Source organism: Chlamydotis macqueenii, chromosome 9 (genome assembly GCF_036417535.1).
Source record: "Chlamydotis macqueenii isolate bChlMac1 chromosome 9, bChlMac1.mat, whole genome shotgun sequence".
Classification (NCBI taxonomy): Eukaryota; Metazoa; Chordata; class Aves; order Otidiformes; family Otididae; genus Chlamydotis; species Chlamydotis macqueenii.
In genome coordinates, this window is record NC_141564.1 from 26,504,291 (window position 1) to 26,530,388 (window position 26,098).

General features: G+C 42.2%; 1 protein-coding gene across 5 annotated transcripts in view; it reads left to right on the forward strand.

Annotated features, from left to right (window-relative positions):
- Positions 1-26,098, forward strand: part of PLCH1 (phospholipase C eta 1) — a 66,027-nt gene that overhangs the window by 31,070 nt on the left and 8,859 nt on the right. For 4 of the 5 annotated variants that reach the window (XM_086754355.1, XM_086754359.1, XM_086754357.1 and 1 more), the window contains exons 6-20: positions 5,825-5,918; positions 7,685-7,888; positions 9,330-9,450; positions 10,944-11,115; positions 13,720-13,827; positions 15,026-15,187; positions 17,672-17,743; positions 20,514-20,608; positions 20,711-20,713; positions 21,292-21,389; positions 22,852-23,031; positions 23,115-23,222; positions 24,262-24,386; positions 24,835-24,919; positions 25,602-25,748. In XM_086754355.1, coding sequence (XP_086610481.1) covers positions 5,825-5,918; positions 7,685-7,888; positions 9,330-9,450; positions 10,944-11,115; positions 13,720-13,827; positions 15,026-15,187; positions 17,672-17,743; positions 20,514-20,608; positions 20,711-20,713; positions 21,292-21,389; positions 22,852-23,031; positions 23,115-23,222; positions 24,262-24,386; positions 24,835-24,919; positions 25,602-25,748 — 1,774 coding nt within the window. The remainder of the gene's footprint in view (positions 1-5,824; positions 5,919-7,684; positions 7,889-9,329; positions 9,451-10,943; positions 11,116-13,719; positions 13,828-15,025; positions 15,188-17,671; positions 17,744-20,513; positions 20,609-20,710; positions 20,714-21,291; positions 21,390-22,851; positions 23,032-23,114; positions 23,223-24,261; positions 24,387-24,834; positions 24,920-25,601; positions 25,749-26,098) is intronic. The other variant, XM_086754354.1, reaches the window with a different exon arrangement.

Sequence of the window (26,098 nt, forward strand, 5' to 3'; positions counted from 1 at the left end):
ATTAAAAGGACTGATGCTTTTATTATTAAGACAGCAGTTTAAATATTGACAAAGAACCACCTCTTAAATGTGGCCTAAATCTCTATTAAATTTTAAGGGACGATCACACTTTTGTGATGTAACGCAAAGATGGATATTGCACCAACCTAGCTGAGGGTGAGATGTCCAGGATTCTATCCTTTTTTTCCCTTCTGCCTCCTTTCCCAATTTTTCTTCAGGAAAGTCTGTTTTCTAGGCACTCCTCACAGACGTGTGGGACTTGCACAAAGAAAATTTCACATCTGGAGCTTGCACTTCTACCTGAAGCTCCTCAGAGAGAAGCACTTGAGCAAGATGACATTCAGGGAACCACAGGAACAGGCACACTGATAAGGAATTTCAAACAAGAAAATGAAGCATAAGTAACTCAAGAAGCAAAGTTGGGTCAAGAATAGAGATGTGTTTATGAGCAAGCTTGCTGAACAAAAGCACTGTAGCCATTCCTATGTATGTTGCTTCAGTGGAGATTTTCATGCTCATCTTGAAGGAGACTGAATTACTACAAAAATTGTCTGTGGAACCCATGCAGAGAACTTGCACACTGGACAGCGAGGAGCACAGAGGGAACCTTGTCATCTCTAGGACTCTTGTTTGCTTTGGGCAATTGGTCCTGGGTTGTTGCTCACCCCATGTGTCCTTGCAGGGTACTGTTCCAAAACAGCCTCTTGAAAATAAATACATCTCAACCTTCTTGAGCTTCCTAGGCATAGATGCTGTGTTTGCTGCAGTCAATGGATATTCTCCTGTGCCATTCTGGGATCTTGCCTGCGATGACTGCTTTTGCTGAGTTATCCCTAGCTTAAAATATCAACAGTCTGTGCTGTTTTGTTGCTGAATTTCCCCTTACTTGCCACTGTGGCAATTCCCCGGCATGTTCAGCTCCTGGGTTCTTCCTTCCTCCCCCTTGAAACATGGAATGCTATCGTGTCACTGATCTCACTGTGATAGCCTCAACAAACAGATTCTTGCAAGCAATCTGGCCCTGGCAATTCTGCTAATTACAGCTTTACAGCACAAAATGTTTTTATCTCTTTCCCTTTGTGCTGTTGCCCTAAGTTTTTTGAGCTCACTGCTTTTTCCTTTGTTTCCTTTTTAATAACTACCTTCTACTTGGGTGCCCTTCAGTGGAGCACCCTTGACAGCAGCAGCAGCAAGGTTGACACTGATGAGAAGGCAAAGAAATGCTCCGGGGAGGACTTGTTTGTGGAGATGCTGAAGTGCCCGGGAACAGCTGAAGAGCAGTGGTATGAGAGGGCACTCAGGGAAGAAAAACGAATGAAAGAGGCAGAAGAGCTGTCTTTGTGGGTGTGCAAGGACATTATGAAAATATTGATGCAGCAGAAAAAAAAAATGTTGGTTGTCAAGTCTGGCGTACTGCATCCTCTTCTCTGTCTACGCACTACTCAAAATGCTGAATTGGACAGGGCTACTGGCTATAAATGCTCTGTGCAACATTATTCCAAAAACAAACAATAAAAAGAGCAAAAGCATGATCTCCTGTAGTTGAACCTCTTGGCAGTGTGGTTCAGAAGCACCTTGCACTTTCTTTGCCTCTTCCCTCTGGTCTTCTCACTTCCCATCATTAACAGCGTTAGAGCAGATTTACCCTTTAATGTTTTCCGAACCGAGAGGTGATAACGATGTCCTCTGGTAAGGCAAGATTGCCTTCGAAAGCTGATAGTGACTCAAATCATAATGCAACTCCCAAGTGCCTTCAACCAAACCACGTTTTGTTTTTGCTCCTGTCTCGCTCTGGAAATCTGTGGACAGTCTGTCCGACTCCATCTGCTACTCTTTTGGCAGGACTTTTAAATATTCCTGAGGACAGAACAAAAACAGTTTGGGTTTTTTTTTTTTTTTTTAACTAGCTAAGCTGGCTCCTTTTTTTAGGAGAGATCCCTGTTGCCTTGACCCCAGAGCTTGAGAAGCGGATAATTTCCACTTAGGTGCAGTTAAACTCAGCTCGTTGGTATTGAAATTGCAATTGTATGGCTTCAAATGTCAGAGGAGCAGAAAGTAGGCTGGTTTTCTGGAATGGCTGCTGGTCCTGCAGTCCTCTTAGCACGAGTGGCTGTAAGGGAGGAACATCCCTGGATGTCCAGTCACGTCCGCATGCCTGAGGGTTGTCCCTTTGGGAGTGACCTTTTTAAACAAACCAGTCTCGTTGTCTGAGTTGGTTCTCCTCAGAAACAGATCTCCTGCTAGGTGACAGATCTCAGCAGGATCTCCAGGCTCTTTCAACTGACAGAGCTTGTCTCACGCTTGTCTTTGAGTATTGGGGCTTGAGTGAATTAGGCTCTACAAAGAGAGTTTTCCCAGTTAGAGCGCAGCTTTGCAGTTGCTAGCCATCCCGGACCTGCATCGCAGAGTGAATGGCCTCACGGTGCCCCGTAGTGATGCTGCCCTCCGTTCGGGGGTCAGCCAGCCTGCGGCTGCTGTCTGATGGCTGTCGCAGCATCTCTCCTTCCCTCCTCCTTTTTGCTGTATCCATATCACATCAAGTGGTTTCATTTCAGTCACAGCAGAGACCTTTTTTACTCTTGTGCTGATGATTTTATGCAGTTACAAGGCTGCTTTGCTGTTACACACCTGAAATGTTTGGTTTTGTTTTTCTGAGGGTGAGGTTTCCCGTGTGCCTGCTTGCCACCTGCTGCCTAACATGGATCAGTTACTTTGCAATACAGTTTTCATCTGTCCTGAGAAAAAGGACAGCCTGCTGAGATCTGGCCTACAGCAACATTCTCCGCGTGCTCCAGGGAAGAGCTGCGTATCGTGTGCCTTGTCGTACTCCTGAGTGACGGGAACCAGATAGAAATGTTAATTCCGCACCATTGTGTTGTACCAAACCAGGATCTTCTGTGGTTAAAAGGGCTGCTGCTATATGTGGCCCAAATGAAGAAATTTTAGAGGAAGGTAATGAGACAGCATGTGCCAGGGAGTGGCGGTGTGTGTTAGGCTGTGATCTGAACAGTGTGCACTGATGGATAGCAGGAACCAGCATCCCAAAAGGAACAGGAAATTGTAAGAATATCAGTGCGGTACATGGACTTGGAAAAGAGGAGAGACTGCAGAGCTTCTTAATATCAGGCAAAGAAGACTGATATATCAGATCACTGTGCCTGGTCAATCCTTGCTGCTTTCTGCAAAAACCTCTTACTGGAGCAACACAAACCCTCAGCTGGAAAGCAGGCTGGTGCCGTCCTCCCTCTCTTGTGCTTGCACAGAAGGATAATCAGTGATGACTCAATGTGTCATGACATTTTACACTGATACCTTGCACTGAAATTGGAAGAATGTCTTTGCTTTGAGTATTTCTATTTTGATTTTTCTTCTAGAATGATTAGATATGAACGACTAAACCCTAAACCATCAGAGCACTGTTGGCACACTGGTGGGTTGGCATCATGTCTAGGATCACCTGCCATTAGCTTTGCACTTTTCTAACTTCTCCTTTTTTTCCCTCCCCTAACTTCTCTTCTGCTTTACATTCCTTTCTCTTATTTCCTTTTCCATGAGAATGGGAAATGAGAACAATTCCCATTCTCAGCTTGGGTACCTTTACAGAAGACACCTCTCCCATTACCTTGCACTGCAGTGCACTGCAGCTCCAGATGACCTTAGATTTTTGGCAATAGATTTGTTTTTATTTATTTATTTATTTTTGTAGGTTATTCTTTCAGGAAAAATAATTGCTAGTTCATTTACTTAAAACCCAAGGTCTTATTGGTCATTCGAAGGCTGACACTCTTTTAAAGAACCTATCTGCATCAAAATGAGAGCTTTTAATCAGGAATATAGAAAGTGACCCCTTATCTAGGAGATTCTGGAAGTTCCACTACTGCTCATCTTCAGTAATCTGTGTATCTAAATACTCAGCCAGCAACAGTGATCGCTACTATTTGATATTATTTCGAGTGGAATACTTTAAAGCTTAATGAAAACAAGTTTAAATGAGCAGCCAAAGTTGTCGTCTCTCTTAAGCTACAGTTAAGAAGCACAAATCAGCAGGCTGTTCCCTAGCACACGCGGCTTTGCACTAGATCAGACGTCTTTGTTCCTAGAGCACACAAGCACCCTGCCGCTCAGCCGCCAAGGAGCCATGTGGGGTAATGGAAAAGGGAATTCTGCTTGAGCAGAAGGGCCTGCTCTGAATAGTGTTTGCAATCAGACAGCAACATCCACTTCAGCTGGGATAATCAGTTATTTTCTCTACTGAATTGTTCTCATTCCTATTATCCTGTGTAATTCCTGCAGGCATCTCGTAGTGTTGGCTCAGCTAGGAGGTATAAATAAAATATTTGGAGAAGGAAATAGACTTAGCCGTGCCTTCCCTGTGCAAGAAAAAAAAAATAGAGGGAAGGACGAAGGAGAGAAAGCCGGGAAGATGTCTTCAAGTTTTTCAACTTGAGGCACCGTATGAGTTGAACTGCTCACTTGTTTGCCTGCTGTTACTATACTTTAATGTTGACGTATCTGGTTTTTCCCTGTCTGGTAATTTTTCATGCTTAGGCTGTAGCCTTTTAGGTGTTACGAGATATGGGCAGTCGTATTTCTTAGGCATGCACCCACATTTCTTAGGAGGAACTTGGCACCTGGCAGGATCAGGCCCTTAGAGAAGACCTGGTCGAGAGGGTCAGCCTGCTTCTAGAAGATTTCCGTATGGCTGAGTGCCGATGCTGGGAATACTGAGCTGCGGGAAATAGTGGAAAGATTTGTCAAAGGCTACAGACAGAGCAGAGTAAATGGAATTGGTTTTGCCATCTGAAAGAATTCCATGAGTAAGAGAAGAGTTCACAGGGGGACCATTTTTGGATTTAAACAGTAAGTAATGTGTAATCTGCAGGATGACTAACCTCACTCCTGCCTTTGCCTGGAGCAGTCATGTTAACGGAGATGACACGCTATTTAGGAGAGAGGACGGCATGTTCCTTTACTTCGACTGCTCCACGGGTCAGGGCGTTTGAGCTGGCTCTGGCAAAGGGTGCAGAGTACCCACAGTGAACGGGATAATGGTAAAAAGCTGCCAAAGCTTTTAGCGTCATCACTGCCATCCTGTGATATTATTAGTGGAGGAAATGAAATACACCCAGTCTTGGTTTTCACTTTGGTTCTGTCTGTGGCAGGGATGAGAAAGATGAGATGAAGCTACTTCTTTCCTTTAATTTTAGAGACAGTATCAGTGCATGGCAGTACTCTGGCCTCACGAGTCAGTAACGACTTCGGTTGTGGCCTGGTTGAAGCTGATGACAAAACTCTTATTTGTTTCTGAAGAACTGCTGTTTTTCATTTCAGAATCTAATTATTTATCTCATAGCCTGTACATTATAGTGAACTCTCTTGGAAGTAATGAAATCACAGAAGTGGAAAATGCATGAAAATGAAATCAAGCCCTGCCAAGTCTTTTTGCATGTCTAAGTAGATTATATTAAAGAATATAACTTCATAGTTCTCATTTCAGCATTATTGCCCAGTACAACTGTTATTGAGTGTGCTTAACAGCTAATTTTCATCTTTAAACTAAAATGACACAACTTTTAAGTGACTGCTCCCTCTCACTCCTGTTTTTCTCCTCAAAGGTAAGAGCCGTGAGGCTTGTGCAGCACTGACAAAAATCAAATAAAAATGTTAAAGTCCTTTTACAGTGGTGTCCTATTCGTATTTGACTGAACTCAGTGTTTGATCATAAGGTTTTTCAGCTGGACCCAGAAGCTTAAAGTAGATTTTGACATGCTGGTGACATGGTATTGAAAATAAGTGTACTAACACAGTCTTTTTTTTTGTGCAGATGAATAATGTCACACCAGAATATTGTCTTGACATCATACAGAAGTTTGAAGTATCAGAAGAAAACAAGAAGCAAAATGTTCTTGGGATTGAAGGTAAAAGTTTTGATTTCAAAATTAGTTTTGTCTTGATACACTGTGGTGGAATGTAAAAGTTTTAACAGTGTTTTGGTATAGCTTATAATATTTAACTCTGATAGAAAGTTACATAGAAGATGAGCAGTCAGTAGCGTAGGTGCGTTTCTGTGAGATACGGGAGAGATGAGTAGGTGGGGTGAGCTAGCAGGTAGTGTTGTACAGGGATACATCACGGCCGTCCTACAGAAAGGTGAATGCCTTAGGCCAGCGTGAATTTATTGCTCGCTGTGTATTTGTAAACACAGTCATAAAACGTTATATACTATGTATTTTATATTATAGCTTGTTCTAACTGAAGTAATAAAAGCAAAGTTTTCATTCTACTTTGTCTCTGTAGATCTGGAATTACTCCTGACTTACGCTTCTGTGAAATAAAATATGGGTAGTTGCATTTTCTTTGGGTTTAATACCTTACTCAGCCTGTTTGCTAAAGCTATTGTAGGTGGCATATTTATCCAGAATCCAACTTAGTATCAAATCAAAACCTGAATTGAAACAAAATAGATTAAATACTGTGCCGTGTTAGCTCGCCCAGAAGATAGCTTTCACAAAGCAGCATAATTTGCATGGTGATTTTGGGATGGGAAGGAGAGAGAAACCTTCCTCCGCGTGGTACCTAAATCCTGGGCATGGCCTCCCAGGTCTTAAACAAGCTGCTGGTCTGACCCTGGGCACTGTGCTTATACTGAAGTAAGGAAAGCAAAATGAACAAGCTCTGACATTTAAAAAAATACTTCTGAAAGCATTTCTGTTCCTTTTCACCTTACTGCTGCTGGGTTTGCGTTTGACTTGCTTTCAGGGTTGGTATTGTTTACGCTGTCCTTTGGAAATATTTTACGTTTCTCCCTCTCAAAGGAGGTATTTTTAAAACTCCCTGTTTTATAGGGATGTAAACAAAGTACCATCTTCTTACATAAGCTTGCAGCATAGAGAAAACAGTGAACTAGAGTGAAATTGGCTAATTAGTGAATTGGCTAGGCCAGATCAGTGAATGGCTAGCACACTGTGGTGCAGTGTGCCCTTTTGGGTGGCTGTGACGTTGTCTACGTGGTCTCTTGTGTGGGGGTGATGCTTATTTACAGCAAAAGCGTGGCACTGGGACAGCCTAAGCGTCAGCTGTAAACTCACAATAAACTCTTCTGAGGGTCTGAATGAAATGTCGATGCGAGAGTAGGTTGGGCAGTGGTTGTACTGACCTGTGGGGGTTTCAGTCTTCTCATATAGCTATTTGTTACTTTTATGCTTTGCTTAGAATCCTACTTTATTTTTCTACTGTTGGTTGCCAATTAATTTCTGAAGAGGCTTAGCTCAATGTTATATTTTGCAAATGCTTGTTGATTTTTTTTTTTTTCAATAATAAATGTGTCTTTCTAGTTTATATTTCCCTTTCTAGTTCAAAGCTATTTGACAATTGTCTGGGGACAAGGGTTGGATCTTGGGAATGTATTCTTCTAAAGCTGTCAGGGCTTCCATAGGCTTCAAAAATAAATACCTGTGTATGTGCCAGCCTCTTCAGTTTGCAGAGAACCAGGCACGCCGCAAACAGCAGTTAATACGCTGGAAACATGGGGTACAGGGTGGTTAATCCCCGCTGTTTGCTTCCGTGGTTTTGGAGACACAAGTTGGCATCGATACACATAAACAGAAGGAAGTGTTAGAGTGCAAGTCGTTCGCTTGGTAAGATACACTGCATCTGTAGCAAAACCGTTTCTCTTTGTCCAAAGGTTTCACCAACTTCATGCGCAGTCCTGCCTGTGATATATTTAATCCGCTGCACTGCGAGGTGCACCAGGATATGGACCAGCCCCTCTGTAACTACTTCATTGCTTCGTCTCACAATACCTACCTGACGGGGGACCAGCTGCTCTCCCAGTCCAGGGTGGAGATGTACGCGCGAGTGCTGCAAGATGGCTGTCGCTGTATTGAAGGTACATTTTTAGTGTAACTTGCTGGTTGTGAGAAGTATGATGGATATTCTTTTAAGCACAAAGTTAGCATCAAACTCAAAGCACTGATGCTTCACTGGTTCACTTCAGTGGTAAACTCCCGTTTTCTAGCAGTCTAAACAGGCATGTTTCTGTTGGGAATGACGTTCTCGGACAAACTTTAGACACCACTGTTTTCTCCTGCCTGCTGCTGTGTTGTTATGCTTTTCTCAGTCAGTGCAAGTTTTCTGTTATCCCATGTTTGTGAAGCATTTCTTTGTTGCACAAGCCCCAGTAAGGCAGTGGACAGGCGTCTGGCTGGGGCCCACAGCTCCAGCAGAGCAGCCCCGGTTGTTCCGCTCCACAGTTCCTCCGTGCAGGAGGTTACCGCTTCACAGGAGTGCTTCCTAATTCCCGTTGTTCAGAATGAGCTGAGCCAGCAAAGACCTTTCTCTTTCTTAAGCTGAATGGAGAAGCAGGTGTTTGCATATGTAAAGCGAAGATGAAAAGTGCCTGCAGGAGGAGGACAGGTGAGCAAATAGAGCCTTCTACCAGCACAGCTGTGTATCTATTTCTGCCACCGTCTTAGAGCTGAGAAACTTGGTTTTGGTCTGCCACAGCAGAGAGGTAGGATGCTGTTTCACTGACTGGATGCTGGTGGAAGAAAATGAGATGCTGTTTGTCTGATAGTTTGGAGATCGTGTTGGATTCTTCTGCATTATTTGAATAATAACATTAGTATTTTTCTTCTCAGGATTCTGGGTAGAATAAAATCCTTTGACAAATTTAAGCTCAATGTTAATTTTTTTATTACTAGTGTTACAAAACTCATCTCTGGAAGAACAATTTGTTAATATGAATTTAAAAATTAGATAAATTAGAGAGCTTTCTCTATGTGAAGTTTTTACTACTTGTAGAGGCAACAGTAGTGACGTTTGGTGTAAATCCAGAGAGCAGTAATTCATTAGGAAAAGTATTGCTGTCCTAGTCCGTTCTACATGTAAAGGATTTATTGCCACTCTTGCTATAGTCAGTTATAAAACTGCAACTTTAATTGGGAGTGGAAAAAGACTAAATTGTTTCTAAATAGTTTGTCTTCAGAAGCAGAAGCTGCTTTCCCAAGATAGCTGTAAGCATTACTTGACCTATTACACCTTTGTAATTTCATATATGAGGAAAAAAAATCAGCTTCATATAAGGGGAAAAAACAGGTTTAGGTTGCAGATTTCTCACTGAATATAAGAAAAAGCTGTTTTGTTAGTCTTAACTCAGTTGGTAGGTCGTAATAGATTGAATGAAACTTGTTGACACCTGTGTGATTGAGTAGCATCATCCGTAAGTTCTGCTGGTGAGCAAGATTAGCAGAAATGTATAAGATCATGGACATCTCTTAATGTATAGTTGTTTTGGTTTTGGTTTTTTTTTTTTTTTTTTCTCTTAATAGTGGATTGCTGGGATGGTCCAGATGGAGAGCCGGTAGTGCACCATGGCTATACTCTCACTTCTAAAATACTCTTCCGTGATGTGGCCGAAACGATCAATAAATATGCCTTCATCAAAAACGAGTAAGTGTAGGGTCAGTTTTGAAGCTACACCAGTCTGTTTCATGTAGTTAATCTCATGTCAAAATCAACATTAGGAAGTACATGTATTTCTTCAAACACATTGAGAAATTCTAAAGTAGATTCTGTTCCCCTGTTTATTGCCTGTGTCATATTTATTGTTCAACTGCGTGAGCTCTTTCCATCAATCAAGTTAGAAAGCTCCACCTAAGTTGGAAAGACCTTTCCTGCATTGTAAACTCAGCAATATTTTGAAGTCTGAGGCTGTTGAATATTTACAGATTATTTTGTTCCTTTGTTTGAACAGAACTTCCCACTCATATCCACAGGAAAGTTCTCCTTAAAAATCAATACCATAATATTCTCTACCTGAGGAAAATACTTTATTTCAGTAGGAAAATTGAAAAGCTGTCTCATATGTAGTAGATGTGGAGTAATGTTCACATTCTATTTCATTTGCTGGGGTGCTATGTAACAGATTACTATGCAAATCATGGCGTTTAAATCATGTAGTTTAGCCATATATATAAATGGTATCAAATCATGAGTGAGTATATAGCATTTTGAGTAGTTTAGAGAGAATAAAGGGAAAATGCTTACTTCTCTTTATTAAAAAAAAAAAGTGACCCAACAATGGGTGGGAGTGGGGAAGCAAACGAAACACCTGAACCCAAAAGTTTGGTGTTAGTGACTAGAAATATGAGGTGAGGATTTCGGAACTGAAGGAGGTGGTTCTTCATCTGGTGTGTAGCTGGCATGTGGGATTCTGGGGCTGCCAAGAGTTTAGAAAATAGTGGGGCAAATTTGTGGAAAATACAGGCTGTTACATACAGAAACAATGTCTCTAGCTCAGTAAACTTAAGCTGCAAATTCCTGGAGCCTGGGAGAGTATTCTGGACAATATTGCCAAACGTTTCTCCTTCTCCAGAGTCTGGACATCTTCAGAGATTTGGTCTGACTCCCTGTAGCTGCACTTGTTAAGACAAAGGCACACTGTTCATGCAGCTATCAATCTCCAGAAGATGACCAGAGAGGAGTCAGCAATTCCTTTGAATCTGTTGATTTCCAAACGCTTTTCTCCAAGAGCGGCTTGCTGATCACTTACAGCTTATGAAGACTTTGTGTGTGGCTGGCAAAGGAATAACGCACCTTCTGCTCAGCTACCTCGAGCAGCAAGGCGTTGCATGGCTGATGAGCTTTATCGCAAGATTCTCTGTCTGTGCCTCACGCTTGGCAATCCTCGGTTTCAAACGTGGTCACCCTGTGTGCGAGTGGGTGGGGCTGGAGGGAGGGGACCGGAGCGCCTGCGGGGACTCTGAGGGTTGCTGACGGAGCAGGGATTTGGGAGTTTACGTCCAGAGTCCTTCCTCCCAAAGTGAGTTTGTTTCCAGAGTACTGAGCATGCAAGAGCAAACTGCTTCAACCTGTTGATGTGGTAAGCTGTGCAGTCTCTCTTCAAACGCGGTTATTACAATGTCTGGGGGTTTTGTTCCTAGGTTCCCAGTGATACTGTCTATTGAAAACCATTGCAGTATTCAACAGCAAAAGAAGATTGCTCAGTACTTGAAGGAGACATTTGGTGACAAACTGGACTTGTCATCTGTAATCACTGGAGATCCCAGACAGCTTCCTAGCCCTCAAAATTTGAAAGGGAAAATCCTAGTGAAGGTAATCTGTGACTGGTGATGTGTTCAAAATGCAACAAAAGGCAGCATGTCATTTATTGTAGATTTTTTTTTTTTGGCTTTGGAAAACCAGCTCAGCAGTGCCATGTGGAACAGTACAGATACACTGAGGGAGGTAAAATTCTGAGCTTCTCAGAGACATTGAAACAGAGTTTACCCTGGACTGGGCCAGTGTCCCAGAGTACTTCTGTAAGTAAGGAGACAGACAAGTGATATCAACAGCAGTGGAAACAAAATGCTTATTTTTAAATCTTAGCACCAAACCAGGAGAGCAGAAAAATGGTATAAAATGCATTGTTATGAATAGAAGGAACTATCAGTTACCTGAACCTGACATTTTCTCTTTTTTAAATGTGTGTCTAATTTGTTGTTAGTGGATATTGTTCTGTATGGTTCATATCCCTCTTGTATCTATAGCTTGTCCTACAGTCCCTCCTTGGACAATGTATTTCACAGCAATATAAAAGCATCTTAAAAGTTCTGGCATTTTCTTGCATTTGGCCCTCACCCTGCTATGAGCAGTAGCTCATGAAATGAAACTGTTTTCACGGTTCATCAACTGTGTTTATGAAAGAAGAACACTTCAGAAGGTGGCTTTAAGGAGCAGCAAGAGGAGGCCCTTGAGCACTGTACTTAGTGTTGTATGCAAGATGAATTGTTTGAGCCTTTCAGTAAAAACAAATGTGCTCTGAAAGGAATTTCAAAGACCAAGATGAGATAAGAAAGAAATGCAAGGCAGACCTTTCAGAAGATGATTAATAGAGTTGTGGCTTATAAAATAGTCTAATTTACTTGGACACATGGGGGCAATAACTTCGCTGTGAGCTCTTGAGGTACTGTTTTTTTCCCCCTCTGTATCAAGCTGGCTGCAAAGATTCACAGTTTTGTTTTGGTGGTGGTTTGGACATATTTCAGTGCACAGTACAGAGCTGACTCTGAATTGGAAACCCTTTGAGTGCTCAGCTGTGATTTTGAATTTCACTGAATCAGTTTTCTTGTGTAACTGCTAGTCAATGAGCTATGCAGGCATGTAGTGCTGGTGTTTTAGGGAGTATGTAATGTCAGCCATGCGACAAACCCAGCAAACCTAGCTTAAAATACAGCCTCAGTGTACAGAAGATGAGAAGTTTTGTGCTGTTCTTACGTGAACTTTTGAGCTGGTCTTCCTGGCACGTTTGAATTTGTAACTGGTTTGATTCTTCAGCTAACAGTGCTGAAACCCTGCGAGTGGTTACAGAGCGGTGTGGAGCTGAGCTGACGTTTCCAGAGTGAGGAATACTGTTTTAAGCATCACAGTATCTTCACAAAGCCCGGTCTCCCATCTCCTGATCAATTTAAGCAGCCCTGTTGGAAAAGATAAAATCATGTTTAGGAATCTATGGCTTGTTGGGAAGGAAGCCGATTTCTCATCTTTTTGCTGTTACTTTTGTTCTGGTTTATGCATTTTGCTTTGAAAGGCAGTATTGATTCATTAGCCAAACGTTTTCAGGCATAATCTTCATTTTGTCTAATATATATAAAGAGTAATTCTAATAATACTCGTGCACTTACACTCGTATAAAGATGGCAATGTAAAGTGAATTTGTCCCACTCATTAGCAAGGCAGGATTATTAATTACGTCCGTAAATTACAGCTTGGGAGGTGCAGATTGGATGACAGGAAAAGGTTTTTTAGCAGAGGGTGGTGCAGCATGGGAAGAGGCTGCCCAGAGCGCTGGGGGACTCTCCACCCTTGAAAGTTTGCAAGACTCGTCAAAGCAAAGCTCATCTCGAGCTGGTGACAGTCCTCTGTTAGTGGCAGGTTGGACCAGAGGCCTTCAGAGGTCCTGTACCCAGTGTTTCTAAGGTGCTGTGATTGGACTCTGCTATGAGCAATCATACAGGAGAATTTAAGATGAATGCTCTAAAAAGGATAATTGATCTGTTGGAGCCTTTTTTTTTTTTTTTTCTTCTTTTTAACCTGAAGTAGCCAATAACTTCTGTTTGATGCTCAGCACTCTGATCAGATGTTGGAAAGTAGACATGAAATTAAAGTAGTTCCTTTTTCACGTGGGTACATGACATTAACGATACTGGATTTGCAACTAATTTTGGATTGCTGACTACACTCTTGCATGAGCATGCGATATTAAAATAGACTTTGCTGCTTCCTTCATGTTGACGGCTGCTTGCAGTGAGTTCTTCTGTGTCTGCGTTTTCTGTTCTGGTGAAGAGCCTATAACAAAATCTCAGCTTCTGACTTTTTGTGTTAGTATACAAAAGTCTGCTGGCTAGGGGTAAGCCTGAACTATCTGGGAGTAAACTCAAAATAAACCTTTTGGACACTTGCTAGCTTGCTCCAGAGATGAGGGATGGTATGCTTTTTTTTGAAAGAGGTTGCAAAGATCTTTCAGTAACAAACTCTGACAGAAGCAATGATCACCTCTTATAATCTGGAGCCAGTTTGCATGAGACTCCCTGAAAATGAGTTCTAAACTCTGGTCACAATTTATGTAAGGAAGAGTTGAGGAATGGGCTATTTTGGTCTTTGCACTAAAGAACACCGACCATGTGTGCATTTATTGTGAATATTTTGTCCTCTTTTTAGGGTAAAAAGTTGCCGTGCAGTCTCGGAGCAGATGCTGAGGAAGGAGAAGTTTCAGAGGAGGATAGCGCTGATGAAATTGAAGATGACTGCAAATTCAAGCTCTGCTATGTATGTGCACACACACCGCTCCCAGAACTGCTACAGCTCTGCCTTTCTCACATGCGTACTCCATAATCCTACTTACGGTTGTTGGCAGATTAGAGTATTTAATTTTGATTTCTAAGTCAGGTCCCTAAGATCCAGAAGCTATATAATTCCACATTTAATGTGGAATTACATTGGTTGGAAATGCACACTTTGTCATTTAAATCATATAAATAACAGATTTCAGTACTGTAGGTGTGCTAGCCTAAAACATTGATGCCAGCACTAGAAGCATCCTAGGCTGTTTTCAGATACGAACGTGTAGCCCTCAAAGCAATGACATGATGGAATTGCTATACAATATCTAGATGAAACTTATGAAAGCAAATGTACAAATGAAAAATAAATGTGAAACAGTACTATTTTCAGTCCTTCTGTTTCTTATTTTTTGACACTGAAGATTGTTTTCTTTTCCCTGTATTTCCTGGTTTATTTTTCTGCTGTTAATTTTATTAACAGATTTTGTTTTGCTAGAAACTGAAACTGGTGTGCAATGCTAATACACATTATCCAGCAGGTGGGTTTTTTCTAGTCAGGAAAGGAAGCAGCCCTGCTTCACCGGTTAGAACTTTCCAATAAAGAAAATACTATCTAGGGAGATGCAGAAATAATAGATCAAATTCAAATTAATATTTAGCAAGTCTAATGTTTCTCTCTACTTTGGAGTGTAGCCCAGTGAGTTTGCCTTCTTGCCACACAGAAACACCTATCTGTAGTTCTCATGAACTGGTTTTGGTTTACATGTTGAGGTTTTAGTTTGCCTGCATCATTTCTGTCTGCTGCTACCAATTGAAGGGTTTTCAGAACAAAATTCGGCAATGCTTAAAGCCAATGCAAAACACAGTGTGTCTTCTGGGGCTAGAAATGGAACGTGTTAGGACAGAACCTGTCTCAGGAGAGGTCTCACAGCCCATGGACAGCGGAATGCTAGGTGCACACTATTCTATAGGATCCATTTTTATTTTAAGTGCCTTATGTAAGAGACTGCTTTGTGTCTGCGCAGTCCATATGACTGTTGATGACAGCAATTGCCTCCTCTTTCTTGCCTTTGGGAGCAGAGGTCTAATGGTGCTTAGGGTTTTTTGGAGGAAGTGTGTAATGCATTAGCTGAGATGAGTGATGGGCATAACCTGCTTTAACTGGATTTCTTAATGTCTTTCAGAGTAATGGTGCAACTGAGCACCAGGTGGAATCTTTCATAAGAACGAAACTGGAATCTCTGATAAAAGAATCCCAAATCAGGGACAAAGAAGATCCCGACAGCTTCACTGTGAGAGCTCTGCTAAAGGCGACGCATGAGGGTTTAAATGTTAACCTGAAGCAGGTATGTGGGTTTCTCCTCTTTGTTGAACATTACACAGTGCAATGTGTATTTCACATTTTTTCAGATGAGAAAGCTGATAACTTAGTCCTACCATAACCTGCCGTGGTAACTCAAAGCCTGTCTGCCTGTAACGCTGCTGGCTGGTTTGTACAGCACTAAAACACAGGGTTGTGCTTTCACTGCCCTAAGCAAGGGTCTTGGTTTTCATGCCCAGACTCTTTTATATCACTTTTCCCTTTTGACATCAAACTATTTTTGTAAAACAGGAAAGTGTATTAAAATTTTGAGTGCACCGATTGAGAGTTTGTACCCGAATCCACGATTACTATACTTTCACCTCAACGGGCTGCAAACCGCGGCGATGTTAAATTACAGCGTGAATTGTTCTGTGGGGATGTGCCTGCTCTGTAACCAGTGTAGTTTTAAAGGTCAGCTATGCTTCCTGCACGTCTTCCCAGTCTGTAGGCTTTCTGTAGCTGTCAGTCTCTTTCTCCGAGGCTGGACCTGTGAGACTTGCCCGAAGCCAGGCTTGGCTGCAGAAATCATACTCTGCTTGTGCTGAAGCTTGAGACATCTGGTCAAAGCTGCCTCGTGGTGGGAAGAGACACTAAGGATGGAAAGGACAGAGCTGTCTGACCGGACAGAGAAGGGTTCTTCTCAAACTGTGGCTTTGCAGCCCGAGAAGAGTCAGGTTGCCTGTTCCCTTTGGCCTTCATGAGGTTGGAAAAGTGGGATTTCAGAGAGCAAACTCCCCTTTTTAGTAAATATGGTCAGATATTGCCATTTCAATATTATTTTCAGTTAGAATAATTGCATTTGGTGTGATCTCTGGTACCTGGAAAATGATTGGCCCCTAGATAGCATTGGAGGGAGCAGGGCATTTTGTTTAAAGAACGCAAATTTTCCTAAAGTGTTTGTGTTGGATATGGTACCTGAGATTACCTGTTACATGTCATTAACAGGACCAGAATACTGAAAATATTTCAGTAATGTGATTGTTATTCAAGTATCTGTCAGGTAACATTATAAAGCGATAGAATTTTCTGATTGACTTATTTTAAATTATTAAGGGAGATTTAGAGATCTCTTCCCTTGCTGCAGCAGTCCTGTGAGAAGACTGGTTCTATGTGACTTATTTTCAAGGGTCTTGAAGTAATACAGAGCTGAACAATTAGTAATAATAAATTAAAACAACTTGAAGATGGATTTATAGCAAGTGTTGACTTAGATGGGAGAAAACTAAATGGTTAAACATTGTGATGGTTCGGTAATTCTGTAACTCATTAGGAAAGGTTTTGGGTTTTTTTTGGTCTTGTAAAGCTCTTTTCTAGTCGTTACTGTGCAATCAATGTACCAGAAAGGGATCTGTTGGGAATTTTTTGTACATTTTTGGTGGTGAAATCTCATTTTCCTTACTTTACTCATATGTCTTTCGTTTTCCCAAAGACTTGCTATTATTTTTTTTAAAACCAAACCATTCACAATGCAAGTTTACATACTAATCTCCAGTAATTATCAAGTGGATTTTTTGGTGGGGTGAGGGAGGAAGGCAATGTGTATGGTGCTGTCAGTCACGCCTGATACTAATTTGTATTTGCTGCTGAAATTGTCAACTCTCACTCTTATCTGAGGGAGAAAAAGTACTCTGTTTGCTAAGGTTTCCTTCCACATTTTACAGAGACTTTCAGCCTGAGCTAGGAATGAATCTTACAGTGTAGATACAGAGGTTATTGACTTTCTTGGACCCGAAGAAAGCGTCTCCAGCGCCCTTATCATTCCAGTAGCCAGAAGTGAATTCCAGCTCAGCGCTGAACAGAGAATAACCAGAGTCCATAGAGCCTGCCGAAACGCTGGGGGCATATTCTTTGGCACCTTTATGTCTTTGTTCTGCTCTTTACAAGATGAAGGGATGTGCTTTTCTGACAGAAAAAGCTAGAGGCTCTCAGGCATTATCAAAGTGATGTATAGGGGCATGGCTATACACATGAAACTCGAACTTCAGGCTGCCTGCGAAGAGTCCACATTTATCTGTTAGGAGGTTTGGGGTTCCCCCCTCCCCTTTTCCTTTGTGGCTATTTGCAAATACACTTTTGAATGTTGTTGTATTTTGTTGTTGCTTTGCCTGGTTTTGCTAGACTTTTTTTTTCCCTACATGGTTGGTTGTTGTCTTGAGTGTTAATGTTGATATTTTTCCTTATTGCTAGAGGATTGCTAAGCTGTCAAGTATATCAAGAAATTAGAAAAGTCCTGTAATGAGATTTTGGATTTCAATTTATGTTCACAGATCAGTATGCTGTGCTTAGTCTTTCACTCACATTTATTCTCACCGGCAATCGTTCTACCTTTCTAATGGTGAATCAGGATGATGTACCAGAACTTATATTGGGTTGAAACTGTGTCTTTCAGAGTCTGTAGCAGACTCTTTCTTTAAAGATACTTCGGAAGGTATCTAGTTACACTTCTTATTGCACTTTCTCTGAACAGAACCTGGACACAAAAGAAGGTGGAAAAAAGTCTCACAGTCGATCTCTAATGGGCAACTTCGGTAAACACAAGGTAAGTAAGAGCTGGTTTGCTGCTCCAGCTCTGACAGCATTCCAGGGCATGGGGGATGTTCTGTTGCATGAGACAAGCGCGGTGTGTATGGGGCAGTGAGGACCGACGCGATTACACTTAGTGTATTTATTGCTGTCCAGAAGAATATTCGCTGCTAGCAGTGTGGAGAACTCTTTAAAGATGATCACGCAAATTCAATAAAAATCTTTCCTGACCAAAAAGGTCGTCTTGACTAGTGATGTGGAATCGCTGATTTTCTGGTCGAACTTGCAGCGGCAGAAGAGCAATGTAGACAAATGCCTTGGTGTGTTCTCATTTTCCAGACCTCTGTCCCACAGCTGATGATGTTTGTTTCACTGGGGGTCCCATTTTACTCTGTTTCGTACCCTGAGCAGCGCCATGCAGAGCATGCCATTACTGTCTTTCTCCTTGCTTTGAGGGACTGCTCAGACTGACTCCTGGCCCTGGGCTCCTGCTTTGTAAAAATGCAGGATCTTTTCTGATCTCTTCATGGTTTTGCCTGTAGTATTTATATGTTTGTGCTGCGAGGTCAAATTGTCTGCTTCGCTGGGTTTTCACTGTGGCAGTCTATTGAACCAAGCAAGAGCTAACAGAGCTCAGATGAGTGTGAGGTTTCATTTTACAGCTGGACAGACACCAAAAGGGACAGTGCGCCCATGCTTCCTCCCGTTCCCATGTCCTGATGAATGTATCCCTGTCGTCCGCCTCCCCGCTTCCCACACTCCCATGGTGCCTCAAGGCTTGGATTTATTGAACGCGTGGCCTCGGCGTGAGCCGATTCGACTGAAAGCTTCCTTCCTCCCAGAGTTAATTATCAGACACCAAGTAAATAAACCAGCAGATAGGCTCGTCATGAGAGGGGCGTGCGGCAGGTCTCCAGCCAAATCACCGTGCCACCAGCCGCTTCCTCTGCCGCCAGCCCGCTAGATGCCTGTGCTCTTCTTCAGCGCTACGCGTGGTGAAAGCGGCAGCCGAGCAGGGAGCACGCTCTGGAACTGAGAATCTGAGCCGCCGTAGCAGCAGTTGAGGAAAAAGCAGCAATTATGAAATACTTCGTAGAACTTCATCAGCCAGCAGCTCATGTGCCATGAAGCCAGCTAGGACCCATCAAAAACTCTCTAGGCAGACAATACCAGGGCTCATATTTACACTTTGATAAGCTTACCTCAGTTTAAAGTGGTCATATGACTTTCAGCACCTTTAGCTAAGAGCACCTTATTCACTCAGTGTCGAGGTCTGCAAGTGCCTGTTTTGTGTGAGAGCCGGTGCTTCACGCCGTAACCTGTGCGCGCTGATGGGAAAGGAAGTGCTGCGGAATGAGATGTCACAGAAAAACATCAGCCGCTAAAAACTGTTCTTTGCACTGAGGGCTGGAAAGGATGTCAATAATTTAATTACATCAACTGGTTATCCTAATGGATATAGCAGATTGGGAAGCCCAGTCATTTCACGTCTGCTGAAAAAAATACCACAGAGTATATATAGATTTTATTTTATTTTATTTTAAATAATGATTGTATTGTAGACTGAGGCAACAGGGATGCCCAGTAGCTTTCCCTTTATGCCTTTCCAGCTAAAGAGATGCCTGAGAAGGATGGCTACTGTTGATATTTTGGCAGGTACAGAATTATCCACCCAGGGATATTGACTTGTGGTGTTTTCAGCCAGCTCGTGTGCCAAATGTACCCATGTATAAACTCTCTAAAAATTACCCGTGGAGGGACAAAGACACCAAGGCTGGCAATTACTGCAAGTGAACTGCGGGAAACATCCACAGTGCAGACCTTCGGATTCCAAAACTGAACCATGCGAGTGATTGCCAATATGGTCAACTTTATTTCAGCACTAAGCAGAGCACACTAAATTACGTACGTTATTGGTGTATCACAGCAGAAGAAAAGGAATCTGTGCTCAATTAGCCATATGAGCAAAAGGATAAGGAGCTCTCATTATCCCTTGATGAGAAGAGAATTAAATAAACCCTCGCTTGAAGCTATAGTTGTTATTACAAAAGATGGAATGTTGAAATTGGAAACTGTATTAAATAATAGGTGCTTATGAAAAAAGGTGCTTTTGAGATTTTAATCTTTTTATCATAGCTGTTTTCTTTACTGTATACTGTAATAATTTAGAATAACGTGAATGCTTGTATGTGTGGTTCAAAACACAGCTGAAAGATGATGGCTGAAAACTTTGCCCAGACTCTGTTCTTACCTTAACGACCAAATGTGTTAATTTTTCTAAATTGAGGGGGAAGCAGAGGTAGGTGGAAGCAATGCACTGTACATTTAGATCCTAATGTATGTTACTGCGTGTTAAATATGATATGAACCAGTAGAATTTCAGCAGGACCAGTGGCCAGTGTACTGGAGACAGTGGTGCAATGTTGTCCTCTCACGTCAGGAGGCAGCAGGAGAGGGAAGCCACAGAATAGGCAGTGGCCTGCAATGGTCTGGCCGGTTTGCAGAAATAAAATATCTTCAGGCTTGGATTTATCTGTGATCCAGCAGACAAACCTGCTCCGTGGCTACAGGCTTGCATCCGTGGAGTCAGATAAAGTGGGACTGGGGCACAGATGCTTTGTGTTGGTTTTCCTTCTCCACGTCTATGAAAACACTGAACATACCACCCAGCGTCTTCTGCTGTCAGACCCCCAGGGTCTGTAATTAACCCGATGTTAATTACAGCATGTGGGTTTATAGAACCACCCCATAAACTGACACAGCTGTGCTTGATTCTTTCCCAACAGAAGGCTGCGAAGGCAGCATCCAAATACCATAGTGCATCAGATGATGAAGAAAGCCAGCAAAACTCTTCTGGAAGGGAAACGGGGCAGCTCCACAGGTGAGCGATGAACACCAGTGTTACAGCCCAGTTAAAGCTAGAGGCGTGTCACTGCTATCGGTATGCGTATGTCACTGCCTCGGGGAAGTCTGTTCTTAAGAGCAGGTCACTCGTGACACTGTTGTTGGGGTGTATTTTGCTGTGACTGCTGTAGCCCCATATTTTGACTGCGTAGGTTTTCATAGGTTGCAAATGGCAATTACTGTTAAACTGGAAAGAAATGTGCTAGTAAGACTCGTCTAATGGAAAAATGCCAATCTGCATTCTGCATGCTGTTAATAGTGCTCAAAGAAAACTGTTTAGGCTAAATAAGGGTACATCGCAGCCCAGCCAGCTTTATTACATCTGAGAAGGTAAAGAAAAAGCAATCACAGAAGTGCCAGTGAGAATGCATTTGTTGTCACTGAAACGTTCTGTTTTCAGACAGCTCAAAGCTGTGCCATGTTTGTGTTGAGCAGAGCCGTGCTGCAGCTATTTCGTTATGTTTTAAATGAAAAAGTTTGTGTGACTACAGAGGTACAGGGGGAACAGTCGGAGCCCTCTCAAGGAGGTTTGCCACGTGCAGTTCCCTGTTCGTGGTTGTTTAATTCCTTGTTGGTGAAAAATCAGAAAGGGGGATTGAAATAATGTGTGAAATATTGAAAGATTTCTGTTTTGTTTTCTTTATTAAATGTAACTCACAGGCTGGGTCGTCGACGAAAAACGGTGAAGCTGTGCCGAGCTCTGTCTGACCTTGTGGTGTACACAAACTCTGTGGCAGCCCAGGACATAGTAGACGACGGTAAGGCTGCTGGTACAGACTTCCACGTGCCTCTTACACTTATCTCTTTGCATGGGAAACACGTCTGCGTTCTCAAGGTTTCCCTTGTTTTTCAAAGATGTTTTAAAAGCAGAGTAGTTAGTTACCTGTCCCATTTACTTAAATATGAAGAGTAAAGCACCACCTTTTCCTTTCCTAAGAAATGTCCTTTCCCTTCATTTCTTGCAACATTCATGTTTCAGTAGCAATTTTAAACATTAAGATTTTTCAGGAGAACCCTTTCCTGGTTTCACGGTTTTATGGAATTTCTCATCATCTTTTAACATTATTAATTTTAAGTAGCGTTTAGTAACGCGATAGATTTGAATTGTGATAAATAGATGTGTTATGTGTTCAGAAAGTGTGCAGTCGCTTCACTGAACGTGTTAGAGGCAAAATGGCAATCGAGAAAGTTGCAGAGGGATTTGTGGGAAAACTCGCTGAATGTACATGAACAAACTGTGTGTGAAATTCTGTAATTGCTGTAAAATTAATTTCTAATTTAATATAATTTAATGGGAGAAATTAAGGAGTGTGAAAGTAGTGTGGAGAAACAGTTCAAGAAATTCTGCAAGAATGTAGTCTTGTAGAGTTTTAGTGTCGTTGTTCTGAGCTGAGAGACAGCTCAGCTTTGCCTGCAGCTCCACGTGCAGTTAGGGGGTACTGCTGAACCTGTCTGGTGGCTCCTGGCGCTCTGGAAAGTGGGGGCTGCTCATCAGAGCACGGTACTGCAGCTGCCTTTTGTCCAGACCTCGTACTTTCCTGGTCCTAGCTGAAGAGACGGGCATGGAGAAGTGGGACGGTTGAGTTGGTCTAACAGTTCCCTCGGAGCTGGGTGCTCTTGCCTAGGAAACTCTTCTGGGCGGTCTTTTCCCCAGAGGGCAGAATGATCAAAGGGGGTCTACCTACGGGGAGAAAATGCTCGGAGAGAAGACTTGCTTGGAGTGTTTAGAGAAAGGATGAGTTTGCAGAAACCTCTGTGAGAGAGAAATGGGTTGAGTGCTGCTATTAAAGTGTTACAAGGACAAGAGCAGTGTCAGAGCCCTGCTGGGCCCGTCCTTCCCCCAGCTGCAAAGCCGTTCAGTAAGGTAGTTTTTGATCACGCTGCCATTACTAGATGTCTCTGTAGATTCTTCATAGCAACCATGTCTGGGATTCTGCAGGAGAAAAGGCCCCAGCGACCAGCATAATTGGCTAATCCAATTGGCTTTCCTTGTGAGTCTTGGAAACTCGAGGGGAGAACAAAAGACCTTCCTGGAAGGGGAGACTGGCGCCCTTCAGTTGTGCAGCGTACATGATTTGTGTGTGACAAAAGACAATCTATCGCTGTAACTTTGGACTAAATCTAATGTTCCCCTTGATTAATGCCAGTGCAGACTGAGGTCTGAGCTCAGGCCCCTGGGATTGCTTTGTAACGTGTTTGTTGATCTAACAATACACACAGGATCAACGGGAAACGTGCTGTCCTTCAGTGAAACGCGAGCCCACCAAGCAGTGCAGCAGAAAGCCGAACAGTTCATGCTTTACAACCAGAAACAGCTTACAAGGGTCTATCCCTCGGCCTATCGGATCGACTCCAGCAATTTCAATCCTTTACCTTACTGGAACGTTGGTTGCCAGTTAGGTACGTGTTGCATGAGTAACTGACTTCCCACTTCTTGTGTATGTACTAAGTAAATATCTTACACCTGAGTCTTTTTTTTCCAGTGGCACTAAACTACCAATCTGAAGGACGTGTGATGCAATTAAATGATGCAAAGTTTAGGGTAAATGGCAACTGTGGCTATGTCCTCAAACCTCAGCAGATGTGCAAAGGTAATGTCCAACTATACGCCTATTGTTGTAAGTGTCAAGCCTTTCAGAAAACATCTACGTGGTGAAGTTGCTAAGACACAGGAATGAAAAAGAAGAACATATGTAGAATCTTTTGTATTTCCATAAATTCATAAGCTTATTTTACTTCAGATTTCATATACTTTTTTGTCCTAAAAAAAAAATGGTGTCTAGCTACCAGACTATGTAAGTACCAGCATACAGTCTCTTGCTGTTATCATAGATGTATTTTGAGGGCTCCATCTTAATACGTGTTTAAAAAAAGGAAAGGGTGTCCTAAGATAGCCGACTGCAAGCAAGAAGAACAAGGTGTGCGGTGGGCCAGGACCAAGTATCCAGGACTCGGTCCAGCTCTCAAGCGAGGCAGTGGAACTTTGTTCTCTTTAAAAGGAATTGGTTCAGTCCTTAAAGCACCGTTAGAACAGCAGCCAGTGGCTTTCAGAGTTATGCAGTGACAAGCCTTCTGTGTTTTGGGATGTGATTATGCCTCTACATCTGTCAGTAATTTTCTTAACACGGCCATAAGAAGCAGTGGTGTTGATTGGAAGGTAGTTAAGAAATGGCAGAGGGAGTTCAGGTACTTGAAGCAGGCGCTGCTGCTGCTTGAAGCAGCTTACTCAACCCTAGCTGCTTGTTCTTGTTAACATCTGGGCAGCTGTGCAAGAAACACGATTGGAGTGCTGATCTGGGGTATAACTATTGACTTTTATGAAGCTACTGCTTTACAGAATAATGTTTTGTTTTTTTTTTTCCTAGAGGAGTCATAATCTTGCAAACCCCTGCTATTAGAGGGGTCCTTTCTGTCTTGTAAACAAGGACTGCTCAGCTCAGTAAAGCTTGTGTAAAAAAAAAAAAAAAAAATTAAAAAATTGAATGGGATTTTAAATTCATTAACAGCTGCTCCATAGTCTGTAAGTTACTTGCTTATGATTGAATTCTGGCTGTATGTATGCGTCTTGCGGGGTGATATTTATTCTGTGTATCTTTTCCCTTACACTTCTCACTGCTTGCCATCTTTCAGGCACATTCAACCCCTACTCTGCTGATCCACTTCCTGCCAGTCCTAAAAAGCAGCTTATTCTGAAAATCATCAGTGGGCAGCAGCTACCTAAGCCTCCCGACTCGATGTTGGGAGACAGAGGAGAGGTGAGATACTCTGATACCAACAAATGCTTCCGTGAGAAGTCCTGGAGTCACACGGCAGCGTGTGACTCAAATAAACTTCCTTCTTATTTAAATACACCAATAAATTCTAGATATTGTCACACTCTTGGTAATTAAATACTACATTTTCCCCAGAGTCTGTATTCTACATATGATGCTTAAGAACCAATTTATTTTGTGTTTTGAGGGTTACTTCACTTCTTTGAAAATCAGTCATGGCTGGCCGTAGCTCTTGAGACTACAAGCCACGCATCAACTTACACTTCATGAAGCCATTTCCCATAGTTGTGCTGCTTGAAAATCCATGTGAATCAAAGGGTTTTGAATTCTCATATGAATTTGAATTAACTCTCTGCATGAATTTTCTTAAAAACTGACCTTCACTTGTATGATTGCCTTGCTTTTAAAATACTTTGTTTTTAAAAATCAGATAATAGATCCGTTTGTTGAGGTGGAAATTATTGGGTTACCTGTTGACTGCTGTAAAGATCAAACCAGAGTGGTTGATGACAATGGTAAGATAATCTAGCTGATTTCCTCTTCTTAGAATAAAATATTAAGTAATTATAAATGATTCAGTATCTGTTGTAGCTTTCTAAATTGCAAAGCTTTCTACCTGATGAAATCAAATTATTGTATTTTAACAAACTAGTTCTGCTTTCTAGACAGAATTTTTGGTGTAGGGAGACAGACAAGCAAGAGGTGAAGGACAAGAACTGTTCAACACAAGATCTTTGTCTTGGATTGGTCTTAAATCTCCTTTATGCGGAAGTTCCATATATATAGATCTCTATATATTTAAGCTGATATAAAAGACGTATATAACTTCAAGTGAGACAAAACCAAATCATGTCCTAGGCAGATCACAGCCACCTCAGCCTTCCTGGGAAGGATGAATAACAGAGGGGTACAGTCTGTTGCAGCAGGAGAGGTGGCCGTCAGTTCTCAAAGGTCTGTCTTTAGCCTGCCATAGTTTTACAAAACAACAGCTTGCCCTGGTATCCCTGCCGGCTACGCATCCAAAACCATTTTGTCTGTAAAAGCCGTCCAAGAGACAGATCTAGATATGCAATAAGTAATCGGTATTCATTTGTGTATTTGATCTGCTTGTTTCTTATGCCTCTTGCTATACATTATGAGGTTTGAGGCTAGCACTTGCTATGGACTTTTTTCTGAAAATTTCTGGTTTTTTTCCAGGGTTTAATCCTGTTTGGGAGGAAACACTCACTTTTACCGTCCACATGCCTGAAATAGCTTTGGTGCGATTTCTGGTTTGGGACCATGACCCTATTGGGCGAGACTTTGTTGGACAGAGAACTCTAGCCTTCAGCAGCCTTGTGCCTGGTTAGTCCCGCTCCGTTTCCTTGGCTTAGAGATCTAACTGAGAACAAACACCTTCGAACGTAGAGTTGAAGATGAGGTTATCAACATAGGATCTCTGAGAGCTCGTGTGTGAGCTTGGAGAATTCTCCTGATGTCTCAGGGTGGTATGTTCACCACTACCTGAAGGAGTTTGGGTGTCTGTGCTTTTGGAAATTGCTACTGGTGTTTTATTTAGAACTTGGAGGCAATTTGTGCTGGGGGACTCGGAAAACCTGTGGGAACACAAGATAGGTTTTACTAAAGGCATGAGCTGGCTTACAATATGTTTCACTTTTATAGACAGTCACTGCCAGTTGTGCATCAAATGCAAA